Here is a 19737-nt window from a genome sequence, read left to right as displayed (position 1 = left end):
GGTCTGCTCTACAGAGTCTATATGTGGGAACCATCTCGGGTCATAAGAAAGGATAAGTACTAAGGAAAACCCCAATCTGCCTCCACCAAGAGCTGTTTGACATCATCAGATAAGTTTTGGCCAGTTTTCTATGGGACCAACCAACATATTCCACCACTCACAAATGCACAAATGCAAACCAAGCAGCAGCATCTGCAGCTAGGTTTGTACATGTAGGTTCGTATGTGCTTGAGATTTTCCTTTAAGCTTAAAAAAAGAAAAAATGTTTTCACATTTTTTTATTGTCTGTCTTTACCTTTAACATTGTGGAGAAAAAAAAAGATATTTTGTGTCAAATCTTGTACTTGGCGCACAGTGTGAGTCTGGGGTTGTGCACGTCCTAAGCCTAAATGCTCTTGGTCAGGTTACTGTTGTTTAATTGGTGGTTTGGCGCTTTTTCCGTAGGCTAAAAAGAAATGAGCAGAGTTTGATCCCTCCCGTAGTTCTAGGAGCAGTCGTGTGGATCCCACCTGAGCTTTTTACCATCTACGTGGCTCTGGCAGGATCGCCGGTTTATGAGTTTTCTTTGTGGTTTCGCGAACTGCAGAGTTGACGGGTTGACCGTGACATCTGCCGCGCTCCTTGTAAGGATAACTTGTAAAAATGCCGGAATTGGTGTGCTGTCAGTGGGTCATGTGCATTACGCGAATGTGGTCTGTATTCGTGTGGTTTAGGTTTGTGCTGGTTCTGTGTGACACACACATGATGCGCATTAGAGATGTGGTTGTGCCCTTGTGGGTCAGGTGATAGTTTTTTGCATATCCTCCAATAACATCCTGCAGGCCCATAATGTTGCATCATTTAAGGGAAAATAGTCAAGATTTTAAATGGTACAAGAATTAACATTTTATTTCCATATATTAGTTTATTTGATATGGACAATGCACACAAAGTCAGAACATAAGTCTGTAACTGATGTGTTGCACAAAGAATATAATAATCAAATTAAGTTTTAGCCAGAAAGTAGATTAAATATATAATCCAGATGTGCACCAGTTGTTTTCTTTGAGAATTTCTTCAGCTTTTCTTTCCCAGTGAAAAACATATTTTTAAATGTATTTTCTCACTCTGGATAGATGCAGTGCTGCCTGATTGATTCCGTATCTCAACACGCTGTAATAATGAGTTACCATAGCAACTGGTTGTTTACATGCAGGATCGGTTGCTTTAGCCTTACCAAGCTTAACTAAATCCTAGAATAATTTCCCAAATGAGTTCAGGGGGAGATTTTGTGGAAGCAAAGCGTGAACAATTAGAGAGTTTAGAAGACTTTGACTTTTTTATTTCATTCTAATTGGAAATATGATGAAAAAAAATAAAAATAAAAAATAGTTTGAAGCTCCAACAAGGAATATGAGGAATATAGAAGGATCTGTTGAACCAAGACAGCAGTAGAGGAAAACATTGCAGATTATTTCATTGCCTCTACCGGGCCTTTGGCAACATGTGCAGACAGATTCTGCAAACTCTTCATCATCTTCCCCAGTTTCACTGCAACAACAACAAACAGAAGACCTTTCCTCTCCAATATCCTCACACACAGCACTAAAAACTACTGAACAAGTCAGTGGTTTTCTAAAATGTATTTCTAACAGGGAAACGGATAAATTAAACGAGCTCAATTCTTTCCCATTTGAACTGGGGGGTAAAAGTCATCAGTTTGGTGTTTTGGTCTCAACTCGCCCTTTTCTTGAAGGACGATTCTGTTTACAGAGAATTCATAAATAATTTTATTTATCGTTTGTTTTGTTTATTTATTTTGGATATTTAAAATGTCTTCCAGTTCCATTGTTAAATGTTCATTAGAATTTAAAATTTATTGATCTATGACAATGTGTTCTTGTATTACTTTGCCATTTACTTTAAAATGGTCTCCAGTCAACAAAGTTATCGTTTATCTCAACTTTTGGAACAATTTATGATCCAGCAAGATTGCAAGGGCAACAATAAAGTAATAACTTATGTTTTATGTATTAAACACACTTAAAGACATTTTGTAGAAGGAAGAAAGTAATTCTTCTGTGCATCGTGTCTACCTGGTGCTTTAAAGCTTAACTGCACAGTAAAAGGCAGGATGCGTGACAAATGAAACGTTCAAGTCAAATAAATGACTCCCTTCCTCAGCTGCCACTGCAGCGTATAGATTTTGTTAAAGGAGTTATATTTGGTACATTTACCTCATTGCTCCAGTAAACAAGTGTTTGTTACACGAAGAAACAGCAACATAATGATTTTTACCAGAGCATGCTGCTCGTCTCTCTCTGTCTGGCTCATATTTGTGGACACGTGTTTGTACAGCCGAGTGGCGCGCAAGCTGTTGTTCTTAATAAACCACATTGTTTAGCTAGAAAGACTCTCACCAAGAGAGGAAATAGATTGGCCTTATAATCTATTCCCTTTCATAAGAGATGCAGAGATTCATTAAAGTTTCAAAAGGTTGCTACACAGGTTTTATTCCCCGTTTTAGCTGCTGATATTTCCTCCATTTTGGGCTGTTGACGAAGCTTTGGTTTTTAAATATACACGACTCTAAACATTACCAAAAACATAAAATATTCAAATTAATAAGTGGATAATATTTGGAGGAAGACAGCAATTCAAGAAAGAGGACGACTTATTTCAGTTTGAACTAGCTGCAGCTATCTAATACCTTAGTATTCTTCTGAATAAACTATGGATTATTGAGGCAATTGCATCTATATGTATAAAATCCTAAAATTTAAACGACTGTAGTTTCATTTCACCTAGATTGTACATCTTCTGGAAATGTTAAATCTCAAAAACTGACATTAAATCCATTCATTGATGGCAATCAAAGTTTGTGAGTATTTGACTGACCATCTGAAAATCATCTCATTCTGGTCACAGACCTGGTTTATTGATGCATCTCTACACCATTGTTCTCAGATTTTCTGTTTTGTGATACAGCCCAAAAGGTTTTGGCCTTTCCTTTGATGTACATTTAATCATCATCTTCTGATTCTCCATCACACATTTTAAATTACTTGCAATAAATGACCTTGTGAAGCAACATCCACTTAGCTGCACATAATCAGGTGGATTAAACGGAATCACCTTCAACTGTACGTTACTGGATAAAGGTTTAAAATAAAGCTGGATTCATTTAAAGGCGACATATTATGCTGCCTTGATGTGGCTATGGGCTGTGAAAAACATGTCTGTTACATTTTTTTTGCACAAACTCATTCTAGAAAAATTTGATTTTAATCTGCTCGGTTCTGCTTATTTTGAGCTCCTTTCAGAATGAACGCCCACAGCTCAACGTTTACACTCGCACATAAAAATGGCTGCAAACAAATGCGCAATTACACAGCTATACATCTTTGAAAGGCATCAGTAGAGCCTCATGCACAACCAACAAGAATGCAGCAAGTGGTTTCTGAATGATAAGTCAACAATAAAACATGTGTCTTTTCCAGCAGCCATTGCACTGCACTTACAGCAGTAAAACCGGCTGACCAAACATGCTTGAGTTCTGCTCTAGTTGCTAGGTCACGGAGTTGGGCTCGGGTGTGGTTGCTAGGTAACGGGGCAGCACCTGCTGATTTGTGACATTACATTCCGGAAGTTTTTTAAATGGCTCAACAAACATTAACTTCTTCCCAAAACAACGCTGAGCTGCTTTTGGAATCATTTGAGACCCAAATGTATTTTTTTTTTCTTAAAGTGCATTTTACACAACAGAAGCACTTTAAAACAAAACTGAATAAAGAATAAATAGAAAGAATGGGCTGAATCAGGAGAGGCTTAAAATATTGTTGATTCAGTGTGTTCTACGTTACTTTGAGAGAATAAAAGGCTGTTTAGTGCACTTAATGCGCTAAACAGCCTTCAAAAGCACTTTAAGGGTTCAGAGGTAAAGAATGGGAGGTGCTTTAGTTCTTTTTATTCATCTTTCAATGCTTTATCGCTTGACAAGAATCAATCTGCATACTAATGCTTTGCATAGGGCAGGTTCACATCGGAACCAAGATTATCACTTAAACTACAAAACAATAGCCTCAAATACCAACGGTGGTCAAAGCAACATCTGCTTTATGTTCGCTGACAGAACAGAGGGATGTGTGTCAGTATTTGCTGAAGCACTGACATTATTAAAGCCTGCATTGGCTTGTTTATTTACTTAAGCAGCGTCCTGGTGCTCTCTCTGTGGGTGTGGACGGCTTTGTGGGGAACGCTGCTGTTTCTTTTGGACGGGGCTGCGTGCGGTGGAGTTTGCAGGGTTCGCTCGCTGTGATGTTACTGTAGTGTTAACATTTAAAAGCAGCCTGGGGAGCTGTGCTGAACTCTCAAAATAACCACTTCTTACCTCTGCTGCTGACATTTCTGACCTTGGACCATTATCATTGCAGCAAACAGACGGCTTGGCGCACAAGTACGAACAGACCAACAGTTTCAGCTCATGCACATTTATAAAGCACGCGCAGGAAGAAAATCTAAAGAGAAAGTTTCCTTTTTCTTACCTTTAACACACTTAAAGATGTTTTCAATAAAGATTAGAAATACCTTAAAGTCCTACTAAATAATACACGATGAGTTTAAGTGAGTCTACCTTGTTTTACAATTTATAACTGTTAAACTTTGATGATACTAGCAGGCAGTGTGTGTGGCTGCAGGCCGTTTACCTCACCTGTATTTATGCAGGTTCTGGGTTTCACTGACCCAAAGCTGATATTTGCACACAGTGATTTAAAGTCATCTTGATGTAGACGCTTCCCAGAGAGAGATTAAACCTAATCCAGAGCTGAAAATAATCCAATGACAAATGTCAACAAATCAAAGTGAGGTAGTTTGTTTCCTGCTCCAGAGGCAACAGCAGCATTTTCTCTTATAATTGAGTTCTCATTCAATTCCTAATTTATTACTTTTTAATTCCCGTCTCTCCTTCCTACACATTCAAAAGTTCACACTATCTGATCAAGACTTTCTGAACACATTAGAGATTATTTTATTCTGCATAGTTTTTACAACACAAGCAGAAATTCACCAGTTAATTAATTTCCAACCCTTCAAATTGACCTTGTGCAGCTGTGGTGCAGCAACACAGAGAGCAGGATGAAGGTCCATGAAAATGAGACGGCGCAAAACACGAAGCTTTTTACAGTGCAACATTACACGGGAAAGCAAAATAAACACAAAAATAAATGTATGTTAATAAAATACTTCAAAGAAAAACAATCTAATAAATGGTAATGTTTGATACAAGTTTTGCCCAAGAAAACTTGCAAAGCCTGGTGGGCGACTTAGCAACCGTGTTTTTGTATTAAAAAATATCACTTTGACAGGAAATGTAAAAGTATGACTTGGTAATTATATGTTACTGGAAGGCAATGTTGACAAGACTTCAACACACAACTAAAGACCCTTAAAAAATGAATTAAATTAAAACAAACATTAATTTTTTGCACGATAAATCCCAAAGACGTAATGAGCCGACCCAAGGCTGAGATCCCTCTACATTGTAACACAGAATATAAATCTAGAATTTTAACGTTTATCAAGAATGTCAATGTTGTTAAATCTGATTTTGTGGTTCCAGTTTTTAAATTAACATTTAAATTAGAAATTTAAAGGAACTGGCATGTTTACTTTCTGAAACTGCAAAAAACAAGCATAACTAAAAATCCACGCTTCATACTGTGTCGGGTTTCTTTATTTCACTATAGAACCGCAAAACAGTGAAAACTATAATAAAACGTATATCTCTAAGCATGAAAGTTTCATAAGCGCCATATAATATGGTGTTCTTTTTTCTTTCACAGTATTACAGCATACAAAGTTTAACAATCTTACTTTTTTAACCATATTTAAGATGGTTATGCATTACAAACAATTTATTTCAACTCAAACCTACATAAATATAAGAAACATGTTACAGACAGCTGATGTAGCTTAAAGAAGAAACCATGTTTGGACCACAGATAAACAGCGACTTGCCAACTTCTAGGTAACCATGGCAATAATAAACATTACAACAAGCTTTGTAGTTAGTTTGTTGTGTTAAAGCTCAAATCTGATGCTATGAGTTTAATCTTTTTGTTTGAGCTCGGTTCAACCACATGTACATCTCAGTAGATCACAAAGATCACTGAATCTACATTGAAACGCCGTTAGTGGTGCTGGTGTAAAGGAAGAGGGGCCCCCAGGTCAAATTCTACTCAAGGCCCCAAAAGACACTGGACCGGCCCTGCATAGTGAAATCAGCCGCACTGCGCACTTAACTTCAGAAAGAGGGAAAAAAAAGTGCTTTTGCCTTTTTACTACAGCGTATAAAAATATCTGGTTTCAACTGCTTTCCATCAAATGTTTGAGTGAACTTTACTACAAAACTGTGCAGTTTGAATATCAAGCACTTTCAAGGACTTTCCAAACATTGAAAACAACTAATTTAAATTTTAAAAGGACTTAAAGCAACTGTACCAACCCTGGAAACAAAATTATCTACAAAAAACAAAACAAACCAAGTCTGTTTATGATATATAATAAACACAAAATGTTTTTATTCAGTTAGTATTGAGGCTCTTTCTTTCCCAGAGAAACTCTATTGAGCAAAATCCACCATCAATGTAAATTATTGCTTTGAAACCATAAAATGCTATGAACTGCTTCACAAAAGAGGTTTTATACAGAAAAATGTATTCATTTCTACACTCAAAGCACTTTTTACTTCACAACTGCTGAACAAGCTTGGAGGTCTGCCTTATTGAATAAATGCTACATTAAATAGCTTGTTCTACTATGAAAACCAGTGGAACCAAAACTACAACATTTTTAGAGATGGTTAAAGGCTACAAGCAATAATATAGAGGATCCAATAAGCTTTTTTTCCTGAATGACTTCTTCTCTTCGGCTTTAAAGTTCGCAATTTAGGTTTTAAGGCTTTGATACGTGGAGCTGTTGTGCTTTATAAACCACACGAGAGTTTTTGTCCAGATCAGGGAGACCAGAAAACTTCTGAAAATGAGTAGAAACAGCTGCTTCTAATACTGTGTCTAAAATTACAGAATAAGTCGCCACTCAGGGATGGAAAGCTAGAAGATTATTAGAAGAACTAATCACTGTTTTATTGTCGGAAGATCTTCATAATTCGATATTAGCTGAATGAAATTTTCAGTCAGAGGAAACTATAAAACTGCAGGGAGTGAATATGTTGGAAGAGTTAATGTTCATAAAATATCTCTTTGCAGCATGAAAAGCCAGCCACTTTAAAAGGCAAAAACAGATTAAATTTAATTAATTGCAACTGGAGTGGGACTTTAATTTCACCAACAAGAGCAAACTACAAACACTGTTCCAATGAAATGGAAAACAGCTCAAAATTTAAACACAGAATCTCAAATAAAGCAGAAATCTGTTTGAATTTATCAATAGACAAGGATAAGTGATTCTAGCACAAGACGTTGTCCACCTCTGCTTTACAACGTGTAAAAATCTCATCTAATTCCCATGGCCTTTGAAAGCGGTATGGCAAATGTGTTGTTGAGTCTGCAGCCTTTGATTTAAAGTGTCGCCCTTGAGCGCTGCTGTCCTTATCAAATCACATGTAAACGACTCCGGCCTGCTGCAAAGCAACTCCACACAGCGCAGAGAAACACCACAGGCACGTCGTTTACCAGAAGCATGCGTTTAGAGATCGCGCTGCATATTAAAGTTTATGATGTAAGGTGCATCTCTCAGCTTAATGCATGTTTTAAGATTGCCTGATATGTTTTTTCCCCCTTTCTTCTATATTGAAGTTATACTAAAAAATAAAATCCACACCATCTGCCTCTGGCTGACGAGCTGAGGTTTGACTAAAGATCGACGTGTTCAGGTTTAGTCACGGCTTGACACATTTGCGTCTGACTAAGGGTGACTTAATAAAAACAACACCGTATTGACCAGTTAAGATCCGACATACTGCATGTAGAGATGGTGGAACTAAAATAACACTCTTCTATGTAATTAAGTTTTTAATCTTTTTAAAATACTGACGACGGTACTCAGTGCGGTCCGAAAAAAAAGAGAAAAACTGCTACAGAACAAAAGAAGCAGTATGAGTCCTAAAAATCTACATACAGAAAACAAACAAAGTTTATAAGACATGTCTAAGAAACAGCACCTGATGCAAGGTCTTCAGCCAAGATCCAAAATACTGTTTTCCCTCTGTCAAACCATGTTGTCTTTGTTATTTTTAATAGATTCAACTAAAGAAATGAGAACAATTGGGTCTTTGTCACAGGCTGCTAGTAACCAAGAGACTACATATCCAATTTAAAATTGGTTCTTTGCCAAGTTGTCAGTTATTTCAAAACAACCTTGAGTTTAAAAGGCTTTTTATGCCAGAATCAGTCACAGATTGTTGTGAAGTGGCTAAGCAATAATTATTCCTTTAAAAATTCACATAATGCAGCATTAAAAAGAGGCAGACAATTTTCAAGACCTTCAGGAAACCTTAAGAACTGTTGTGCAAGAATCCCACAGGAAGGAATATGTCTCAAGATTATTTTTACTAAAATTAAAGCCCACAAATGACCCACTATTACCAGGATGAATCTAAATTGTCTCTCCATAATAAATGAATGTAAATTAATGCAGAAAAGTTAATTATACAGGTTCAAGACAGCCAATGTTAAGAAATAAAATTCATTCCCACAATGCCTCAGTCATTAATTAAAACGCCTACAGAACCAGACTAATATTTAGGGGCAGCTCAAAGGTTACCGTACTAATCAATAAGTCCATGAATTCAGTTAAACTCAAAAGAATTTAATAACGTTTTCTCCGTCTATAAGACCTCTCTTCTTCCGACTCTTTCATTAACTTGCAAAAGCCCATGTCAGTCATTATAACATCTTTTTCTGCGCTAAGATTCACCTTGTTTGTCTGCATCGTTCGACTCCCATGACATTTCAGCGCTGACTGACACGCGATGTCAGTTTGAAGAAAAGCTCCCAGCACAGCGCTTCGCAGTCTTACAACGCCGCTTCACTATTAGAGTCTAGAAAAAGCATTTCTGACAGTAAATAAAGCTGAAAAAGCTTTTACGCCTGTTTGATGTCTGACACATGAAAACTGCTCAAAAATGAACACCATAGTCAAAAGAAAGAGGAGAAAAATCCAGCTATTGCTGCTGTCTTATTAATATTTAAAACGCAGCTAGCTATGATTTCCTTCCTCGGCTCTGAAAAGACATCAGGATCAAAACGAGTGAAAGATTTGGAGGTATAAATTTCTGTGAAAAATAATTTATCCCCCACGTTAGAAATATTTCAGCCAGAAATAAAGTAAAATGTGCTGGTTCCTTTTGAAATCAGGTTATAACAAGAAATAATATTAGTAAGCATAACTATGCGGATGATACACAGCTCTACATCACGATGTCAACATCCGACTCTGAACCCATCCAAGCACCGAACAGATCATTAAAACAGATAAATGTGTGGATGTGCCAAAAATTTCTCGAGCTGAACAGAAACGAAAGTGAAGTTATTATTTTTGGACCTAAAGCTTCAGCTTCAGTTATCACAACTAAAACCAGAGATCAGGCCAGAAACCTGGGAGTAGTGATGGACTTTGACCTGAACCTTCAGAGCCACATAAAGACAGTCACAAAGTCGACCTTCTATCACCTGAAGAACGTCTCCAGGATTAGAGGACTTATGTCTCAGCGCGATCTAGAGAAACTCATCCATGCGTTTATCTTTAGTCGCATTGATTACTGCAACAGCGTCTACACAGGTCTGACCAAAAGACCAATCCTCCAGCTGCAGCTGATCCAGAACGCTGCTGCTGCTGTTCTCACCAAAACTAGGAAGTCCATGAAATACTGTTGTTAGTTTACAAATCACTGAGTGGCTTAGCATCACAACACATGAATGACCTGCTATTCTAGACCTGTCAGGTCTTCTGGTTCTAGAACCAAACATGGAGAAGCAGCGCAAATTTTTTATGCTCCACTAATTTGAACTAAATGTCCAGAAAACAGAAAAACAGCTGAAACGCCGAGTTCATTTAAATCACAACTAAAAACCCACCTGTATAGAGTTGCTTTTGATTAGTAGTAAATGAAACATTGATCAACATATTTGATGTGTATTGATGATTTTGATAGAGGCATTTGACGAGATGTAATGTTTATCGTTTGTTTCATAATTGGTAACTTTGCTTTAATGATGCAAAACACTTCGAACAAAAGCTTCCTGAGACAATTAATTAAATTCAAAAATAATCCATTGATCCTAGAAGGAAAAATAAATGCAGTTCTAAATCACACTACACAATTTTCTTCCAAAAACAAAACAAAAAAAAACTTTCCAGTGACAGTGAAACATTAATGTTGGAGTGGCCTATTCAAAGTCCAGACTTTTGCAAACAGCTAACATCTGAGCTAGCATCACTTGCCACCATTTCAGAGCAATTTCTTTTTGGAATATGTTGCCATCTGAAATTACATTAATGGCTGTTAAAATCTGTAAAAGAGAATGAATTAATATTTAATTAATGCAATGGCTGAATTTATATTCACTTGTTTTATTTATTTTATTTTAGTTTTTAAATTGCTGAAATAGTTTGTGGGTAATGTATTTTGCTATGTCTTTTTGTAATGTTTGTAATGGCTGATTTGTAATTTAATTTAATTTTGTTTGTGTCTTATGGAAGACCATTATGACGTTTTGTAATGTCTATAAAAGTTGATTTAATTATGAATGTTTGGACTATCCTGGAAGAATAGTCTCCTTAAACCCTTAGATAAACACATAAATAAATAGTTTCCTACTCTGCAGTGTATAGGAGTGAGGGACAAAGGCAGTTTGTGTGGAAAGGACAATTAGAAACCCCAACAGGGGATTTGCTTTAAGTTTTAACCGCCACAGAGGAGCAGGGCTCCGTCTCCTGCAGCAGGAGGAAAAAACCTAATCAGGTTTAATGTTGTACTGGATTATGAATGCAAACCACAAGCCCAGGTGCGACCACCTGCACAGCAACAAAATGCACAGATAGCTGAGAGTAGCTGAAATTCTCAAAAGAAATAAATTCCCTATTAGCATTTAATAGCATTTCCCTGTAGCCTCCAAACCTCATTTAAATACACAAACTCTATCAGCAGATAATAAAGTTAACCAAGCGTAGCCCCTTAATTCTGCTGCACGTTATCCAAACAACAGCAAGTCGGCCTTTAAGACATCAAATCAATGCTAATGTTTCACACTACCTGCCTGGAAGAAATTTCATGCTTAATTTCCATTTGTAATCTAGAAGATAATGTGGAAACTTTACTTAATTTTTTTTTCCCTGTAATTACTGTTCACACATTATCTCATGTTAGCACTGACTGGAAACCCAACCTGCAACACAAACACGGCTGTGCTACCAAGATAGAGAACATAATACCTTGTTGACTTCCAGGATTTCTCTCCTCTCCTCGCTGGTGAGGTGGCTCTGCCCGCCAGATCGGTCCTCATGTTTGGAGCCGTCGTCCTCCACAAAGGGTATCAGTTGCTGGGAAGGAGAGAGCAAACAAAAGTGTGGCTTTACTACTTACTGCAAGCAAAGCAGCTGCACTCAGATGACTGACGCAGATAAGGCGGCACCGTTACGCGGCACCCAAGATGCCAAATTTTAGTACTTCCATTTACTGCTTCTAAAAACAACTCAAGAAAAAACAAAAACATCCTGCCGGTGTTTTTGGCAATGAATTTATGATTTTTGGTGTCTGGAAATTGAACCATTTCAAAAACCTTCAGAATGTAGCGTCACAAATCAGCAGGCACTGCCCGTTACCTAGCAACCCCAGCAGAATTCCGCCCCGTCACCTAGCAACTAAAGCATAACTCGAGCAAGTTTGGTCAGCTGGTTTTACTGTTTTATGCGCCGTACAATGGCTGCTGGAAAAGACAAGTGTTTTGTTGTTGACTTATCATCCAGAAACCACTTGCTGTAATCTTGACGGTTGTGTAGGAGGCTCTACTTCTGCTTTTCTAAAATGTACAGTCATATAATTACGTGTCTGCAGCCATTTTCACGTGTGAATGTAAACTCTGAGTTAGGGGGCGTGGCCAGCAGCAGGGTATTCAGATTTAAAGACTAAAATCTCATTATTTAAGAATTATTTTGTGCAAAAATGTTTCTCATAACCCATATGCTAACTTGTTCAAGAAAGCATTATATGTCACCTTTAAGGTTTCATATTTATTGTAATAAAATCTGTTTTCAAAATAATCTGGATTTAATCCAAGAATTCAGCATTTTCATACTATTCTTTCTCGAATAATAAAACTGATATTTTATTCTCATGTAAAGTTTGGATTAACGTGTGCTCTCATCTCACTCTCAGATACAATGTGTGACCCATCAGCTGTCTTCTACTCTGGTTTCCAAGAAGCAACAGAAAAAAGGGGGATTGAGTGTAAGCTCTCCAGCTCCGGCGGTCTGATTCGCCTCTCTGTGAGAGGAGGAGACAGCGAGTGAGAGATTAATTCATTTTTAAACGCTCTGTGTGCTTGACCTTGTCTGCTTGACACCACCAAGAGGCTGATGTGCAAGAGATTTCAGGCTATGGCAGCATTCTGGGGAGCCGCCTGGGCCGCCGCATGCTTTCTGACGTCATACTGCCCCCTGCTGGTCAACAACAGGGGGCGATGGGAGGCGAGAAGCAAGTTTGCTGCACTTTTTTTAAAAGCTAGATTGTGCAAACTAAAACGAAGCAACTAAATACCTAATTATATCTTTTTGTAAGGGGAAATCATACTGGTTTTGCACACCCTAGACGGCTCCAGTAGGGATTTTATCTACACTCATTATGCGCATGAATATCACCATTTGGTGTTTTCTTTTGCTTCTTTTCTTGGCCGGATTATACAAATGACGTCAATAAATTATAAAAACAGGCTGTACATGTTTGGATTTAAGTGGATTTTCTGTAATTACACAGGCTAAAATGCAATATTTGACGAAATAATCCTTAGCAATTTGCAGAAAAACACATTCTGCTTCTGGCGTCATCCAGTTGAAAATCTAACATCCAAACTAGTGAATTTAAGGCGAAACTCCAGTATTAAGGCAAAGCTGAGGCCGTCAACATTCCAGATGTTTCCCGCTAGCTGGCGTTAGCTTCTCTAAAACCCCTTCTAATGTGAGCTTTGGCTTATTTTGTTCTGTTGGAACATCCAGAGTTAAAACATCTGGCTGAACGTGAAAAATTTGGAGGCAGTCATTTTTCATCATTCCATCCACTTTGTGCCACCATGTTTGACGATTGGTACAATTTGACCCTTCAAATATTATTGCAGTAATTATCCCAAAACGCCGCAGTCTTTGTCCTCTACAGTTTTAAGCAGGGGAACCAGAACCTATATTTAGTCTGAGTCCAAATCAAAGGGAACTTTGTAAAAATCTGTTAATAATCCAGAGGATTGCATTTGTTTTTCTTTGGTGCCTCAGATACCAAATGTTTTAGAACCAAACGTTCACTTCAAGTGAACAATTTACTACCTTTTTCCATGAAAGACAATGATTCAAAATCTATCCGAGTCCAGATGTTACCTTTAGACCATTTTAAAGCTGACTGAAATGAAAGACTTGCTGTTCATATCATTTTTGGGGAGAATTTCTAGGCAGCGTTACTTCTTCACTAAACCTTCCCCTTATTTATTTCTTCCTCTTAGAGGCCTTTAGGATGAATTCACACGAGGCTTGTTTAGTCTAGTTTAACCAAACTCTGGCTTGTTTGTCTAGAAAGTTCAGTTCGCTTGCGGAGTTGTGAATCAAACGGATGCGGACAAAGAAAGCAAACTTTGGTTCGCCTAAACGTAGGTCTTAGTTCAGCTGAAGTGAACTGTGGTGCAGTTTGAGTGACTCTGTGCATAAAAGCTCCAAAAGTAAAAAGTGGATTACAGCACAGGGCATTCTGGGTAAATACAAATAAAACAAACGCACGACTAGCGGAAGAAATGACTCTTGGTATTTGACCAAAGACAAGAGAAATCCTACCAACCACTAAAATCTGATGCTACTCCATTTTTGTTTACATTTTGCAAAGAAGGAAGTTGCGCTCATGTCTTCTTCAGAGGTTTTTGTGTCGTTTCCTTCACTGGTTCATGGTGTAGCGCCACCACAGGCGAGAAAGGGACCAGGTTTCTCAAAGGGTTAGCTGTGTTTGACAGAGTGCAGTGTGAATTTGAACCCCAGCAGCTGAAAATGCAGCAAATGTAGCAGCTTTTCTCCCCAATCCAAGTCTGCCAGGCTATCAGGTATGAAAACACACCAAGTATCTAAAGGTGTTATTCACAAATGAGAGGAAAATGGAGATGGATTGGTGTAGCATCTGAAAACAAAGAACTATTAAAATGGCTTAAATCTCAACCTGTTTAAAAGTATTTACACTATGCTTAAAAACTAGATCTGTGCCAAAAGAAATCCCACAAGATCAAAAGACTCCTGGTGAGAAGATCAGTCAAATATCCAACTATCAGCTCGTGGAAAGCAACAAAAACTGGTGAAGGTGTATTTTTAGGAGTACAGGGACTGTACGTCGCTTGTGTTTAGAGAAAACTCCAGTAAAATAAAGCTTATGTATGAATATATCCAAATTACTGACTGGACAGATATGAAACAAGCTTAGTTTATACAAGAAAAAGCAAAAATATTCCTGAAAGAACAAAGTCGCTGTTGGCAAAAACAAAGTTAAGCAAACATAATGGAGCCTCTCCAAAACTCTGACATTCATAGCAGACAAGATGATAAACACAGATTAGGCTGGAAAACCTCAGAGAAAACACTGTTTCACTCCAACTATTTTGGATAACTTTACTATAAACACCCCAAAGTTTTTGGTTAATTTCAGTTTAGCCTGAAGCTGTGCAGCTGCTTGATGACTGAAACGATCAAACTAATAACCAGAGCGAGAGGGAAACAAGCAAAACAAGAAAACCTGGAGGAAGAGAGGGCAGAAAGAAAGGTTCGTAAAATTCAAGCACTTTTCAAGGCAGGTTTTTCAAAAATTAATACAAATGAACTAGAAAAAAGACTTTGTAACTTAGACATTGTAATAGTATATTACAATGTCTAAGTTACAGTAGTATTCTATATTCTACAGTAGAGATAACGGAAACTAAAATAAAACAAAATGTTATTTTTGAAATGTTTCACACACCTTGTACACCTGACTGGTCAGAGAAAAGTAAAAAATAAAAAAAATCTTTATTAAAAAATGTTCTTGCTAAGTTTTCTCGCATTTAACAAGCAGAAATAATTTAATAACCTAAAACAAGATACATTTGGTCCGATTTAACTTCAGGTAGCAAGAAAAAAAGTATCTGTGTGTTTAAATTATCTGGTTTCAACTGTAAATACTAATTTAAGCTTTTAGTCAAACAATAGATTGCTAATTATTACAAAACTGTGCTGTTTGATTATTAGCATTTTTAAGGACCAAACCTTGAAAACACCTCACTGAAGTTCAAGCATTTTCAAGGATTTCCAAGAACCCTGAAAAGGTCAAAGTGAAATATTTAAATCTAAACTAAAGATGAAAGAGGTGAAACATTTCACCCATTTGGGTTTCAAAATCACCAATTAAGGATCAATAAAGGAAACCTTTAAATCCTGAGAGTTTCCTGGAAAAACTCCCAATCCAACCCGTGATCTTAGAAGAAGAAAGAACAACAACACTGACATCGAGTTGGACATTAAACCAAACTATAAGCTGCGTCCCAGAAGGAAAACAGAAATGTTTTTTCATCAGATCATTTAAGAGCAAAACCAATCCACGTATCGAATCCTGAGGGTCGACTCTGGCAAAGGAGCAGGAAGGAAATAAAATGTGCTGAGTCCAGCTGGGAAAAGATGGATTCAGAACGCTCTGTGCATGCGAGTCAGAGTAAATGCATGTGCAAGAATGTGCCCGTGTGAGTCACAACCCCGGCCTCCTCTGCAGAAAGATGGATGTGGTTTCCAGCCTGACAGAGAGGAATGAGCTAATGAAGTTCTCCAGGTTGCCTCGGTGAGACAAGAGGAAAAGGGCAGATGCAGAAAAAAAAGCGGAAACGGGAGAAAAAAGAAAACAAGTAATAAGAAAATAACAGGGTGAACGGATAAGGAGAGAGGGAAATGAAACAGCTTGACTGTTCGCTGCAGGAAATGACAAGAGCTGCGGCGGACTGGAGCAAGAGTGAAGTGGGAGAAAAGGAGAATTTGGTGCCTTGCAGAAAAATGTATGCTCCCTAAACCTTTTCCACCCAACAGCCACAGACTTAAATGTGTTTTATTTAAATTTTATGTGACAGTCCAGCACAAAGCAACGACTAACTGTGCAGCAGAAGGGAAAAGGTTTCAGCAAAATGTGAAAAGTAAACCATCCACATCATTAATTTGGTAGAGTCCACATGTAAGTAGGCCTGAAAATAACCAATTCTGCTGCACGATAAATTAGTTATTGCGATAAACGATAATATTTAAAAATAATGCACACATTCTTAAAGATCAATAAACTTTAAATTCTCACAAACATTTAATACTGGACCTGGAAGACATTTTAAAAATCCAAACCAAATAAAGCACAGAAAAAACAAGTAAAATAAATTATAAACAAAATTATCTTTAAAAAAAACAAAAAAAAGTGTTAATCCAGTTTTTAAATTATGCAAATAGAAATGATCGAGTTTGCTTTAATTTATCATGCGATTGATTGATTTATTGTTTATTGTGACAGGCCAACATGTATGTGACTTAATCTCGTTTGAATCCTTCAGTTTTTTAGAAAACTTCATGATTCGAACTGTATTATAAAGACCAAACAGTGAAACCAGAAGTGTCCAAACATGTGGTGACAGGACCCAAAAACGGTCGAGGTAAAAGCAGTCAAAGGACACAAAGATTATTAAAATATTTTAACGTTACATTTAAATTGGTACCTTATTAAGTGAAACATTAACCAACATTTAGATGGAAAAATTTAATGTTTCATCTGTTGATTTTTGTGTCTTTATGATGGAAACATTGAAATGTGCTCTACAAATAAAATTTGATTTGATTTTAACTACATATTTTAACAAAGGTTTGTTGTTGGTAGAAAAATGGTAAATAATTTTTTTTAAAAAGGACATAAAAGTGTTGTTTTCCTTCAATATATTCCAAATTATTAGAAACAGAGTTTGATCCACATTTCTTAAAAAATCTCGCTTCATTTAGCCTAGTTTAAGAAATTGGTGCGCAAAGTCTGCGTCCAAGTATAAATCTCTCGAGGTTGGAGGTCTTATTTTCTATAAAATTAAAGCAATAAATGTGGCTGATAAAAGAAGAATTCTGGGAAGGTTTTTTATTTGCCTGCATTATTTTTTTTAAGTGTTTGCCTCAGTGAATCTGCATAAACTGCCTGGAATGCTGAACCAAATTTGAGGTGTAACGCCATGCAAAATTACTCAAAAATTAAGGGTTTTTTTCTTAAATCAGTCATAAAGTATGGCATACATATGGAGTCAGTCCTGTTCAATTCCATCCTCTTAAATTGCACTGATTTGCACATCTGCTGGCTGAAATGTCCTGGATTTAAAAACATTGAAGTTTGTAGTTGCAATGTGACGAAAAGGTTCAAAATGTATTACATGTCCAAGGAACTGTAAAAATAAAAACTGGCCTGCAGAAAAAGAGCCAATACTGAACAGAAAAAGGAAAAAAGCTCAACTAATCATGTAAAGATGGAGAAAGACGGGGGGAAAGCTGCAGCTAGCGCCAGCTGGAGAGGAAAGGAGCCTGATGTGTGCGCTCAGTCCAGCTGTTCATTAAACGGGTCTGCTGCTAATTAGGCTGCGATGAGGTCACACCGCTCGAGTCATTGATTCCACTTCCTGTTTCAGGCAGCCAATAGCGAGCTGCTGTCAGGCTGGCACCTGAATTTTCCCCGGGATGATAAACGAGGCAGCCGCTGGGCCAAAATCAACAACGCTCAGCCCCAGGCAAACACGGTGAGCTAAGTTATTGGCTGGTCAGCGCCGCTCTGGGTCTCCAGGGGAAATGAATACACATTTAAATAAAGGTGGAGGATGAAGGTGGAGGTCAGGCGGCAACAGCAGGAGGAAAATGCCGCCCTCATCGTAGATTTTGATTTAGAGGTGGAAAAACAAACCGCTGTTCAGATATTACTCAACACAAGGTTGGCATTAAACAGAAATTTGTTCCAATTTAAGACCCGTCTCCTCCCACATCCTCCATTTTCCCCAGTGGGAGTCTGGAGACCAGGATTAGCTCTGAGGCAATCTGTAGAGATCGGGATGCGACTGCTGCAGCCGCAAATGCAATCAGAAAGCAGCGGAAAGCCAGGCTGCAGCGCTGCTGCACATGTGAAGAGCAATCAGAGTGTTTAAGTCTGGGTGTGTGATTTCACATGTACCAAGAGCAAACAAGCCTGCATGTAGACCAGAGGTGAACCAATTAAATGTTACTAATCGATCGTTGAAATAATCGTCAACTAGTTTGACGATTATTTAACATTCGATCAATTGTTAATTAGAGCATACGGACGGTAAAAAAAAATGCCGTTTGAAGGAACAAAAATGCAGTCAGATTTGTAATTAAGTCAAAACTGTACAAAATACATATACATTTTGCACTGAAGATAAAAAATAAACCTTTTCTGTCAATTATGTGGAATAATTTTAGCTTCACAAATTCTGTGAAAGGTATTTTGTTTAACTGCAGATCAATCCTTAGCTACAAATAATCAAGCAAACAGGAGGAATTATGTGTTACTAAATGTTAGGCAATAAAATATCAGTTTTATTTTTATTTTTTTAAAAAGGAATTCTATTATTAATTTGCATCTTTAAATATATTTTTAAATGGTTAAATGAAAATTGTGCAAAATATGACAATTTATTTTGTTCAAATAATCAATTAATCGTAAAAAATAATTAGTGGAATAATAGATAGGAATAAATAAATATAAAGCAGAAAAATGAAACTAATCTTGTGTTTAAAGGGAATAAATACATAACATGAATTACAGAGGGTCAAATTTATATATTCTAAATTAAACTGTGTTAAATGTAGTAACTCAATCTGTTAACCTCTGACCTCTGGGGGGATGGAGTCCAGCCCGGCGCAGTTCTCGTTGCATTTGTCGTAGACCAGTCGCAGCTTCCGAAAAAGAACGGAAAGCATCCGGAGATGTTCCTGAAGTTTCCCCAGTCGGTCCTGATGCGTGTTGGGGTGATACGTCACTCCATTGGGTAGCTGAGAAGGAGAAGAGACACGGATGGTTAGAGACACAGATGGTTAGAGACACGCCTGGTTCATTTATCTGCCCCAAAGGACAAAATGAGGCAAAACTGTTGGACACTTTAATTTATTTTAATCCCATAAATCCTGAATTTATCTCAAATTCTCCAAAAAAAATACTTGTTTTTGCCATCAGACGTTAAGACAGCCTAAATGTAAATATGGCACCTAAAATTAGTGTAAATTTTTTAATCTCAGTTTGATTATTTTTATTGATGTTCTCAAACAAGACTTTTAACATTTTTGTACAATTATTGATGTTCATACTGTAGTGTTTTAAATACAGCTAAATACTTTTTAAAAAAAAAACTTTACTGCTTTTATCCTATCTGAAAAAAACATAAAAAATAAACGCATATTATTACGGTACGTTCTTATGTAAATAATTTATTCTTTACTTATATAATTCTTCTACAATCTGAA

General features: G+C 37.2%; 1 protein-coding gene across 1 annotated transcript in view; it reads right to left on the bottom strand.

The window, feature by feature from the left end:
* med30 (mediator complex subunit 30) overlaps window positions 1–19737 on the bottom strand; it is a 52728-nt gene that overhangs the window by 29385 nt on the left and 3606 nt on the right. The window contains exons 3-4 of the mRNA XM_008422743.3: window positions 19111–19269; window positions 11434–11541 (exon numbers count right to left, since the gene is read on the bottom strand). Of these exons, the coding sequence (XP_008420965.2) occupies window positions 11434–11541; window positions 19111–19269 (267 nt within the window). The remainder of the gene's footprint in view (window positions 1–11433; window positions 11542–19110; window positions 19270–19737) is intronic.

This window comes from Poecilia reticulata, chromosome 11, assembly GCF_904066995.2.
Source record: "Poecilia reticulata chromosome 11, P_reticulata-male-v2, whole genome shotgun sequence".
In the NCBI taxonomy this organism is placed as follows: Eukaryota; Metazoa; Chordata; class Actinopteri; order Cyprinodontiformes; family Poeciliidae; genus Poecilia; species Poecilia reticulata.
Note: the sequence above shows the minus strand (reverse complement) of the source record. Positions and strands in the feature narration are given on the sequence as shown.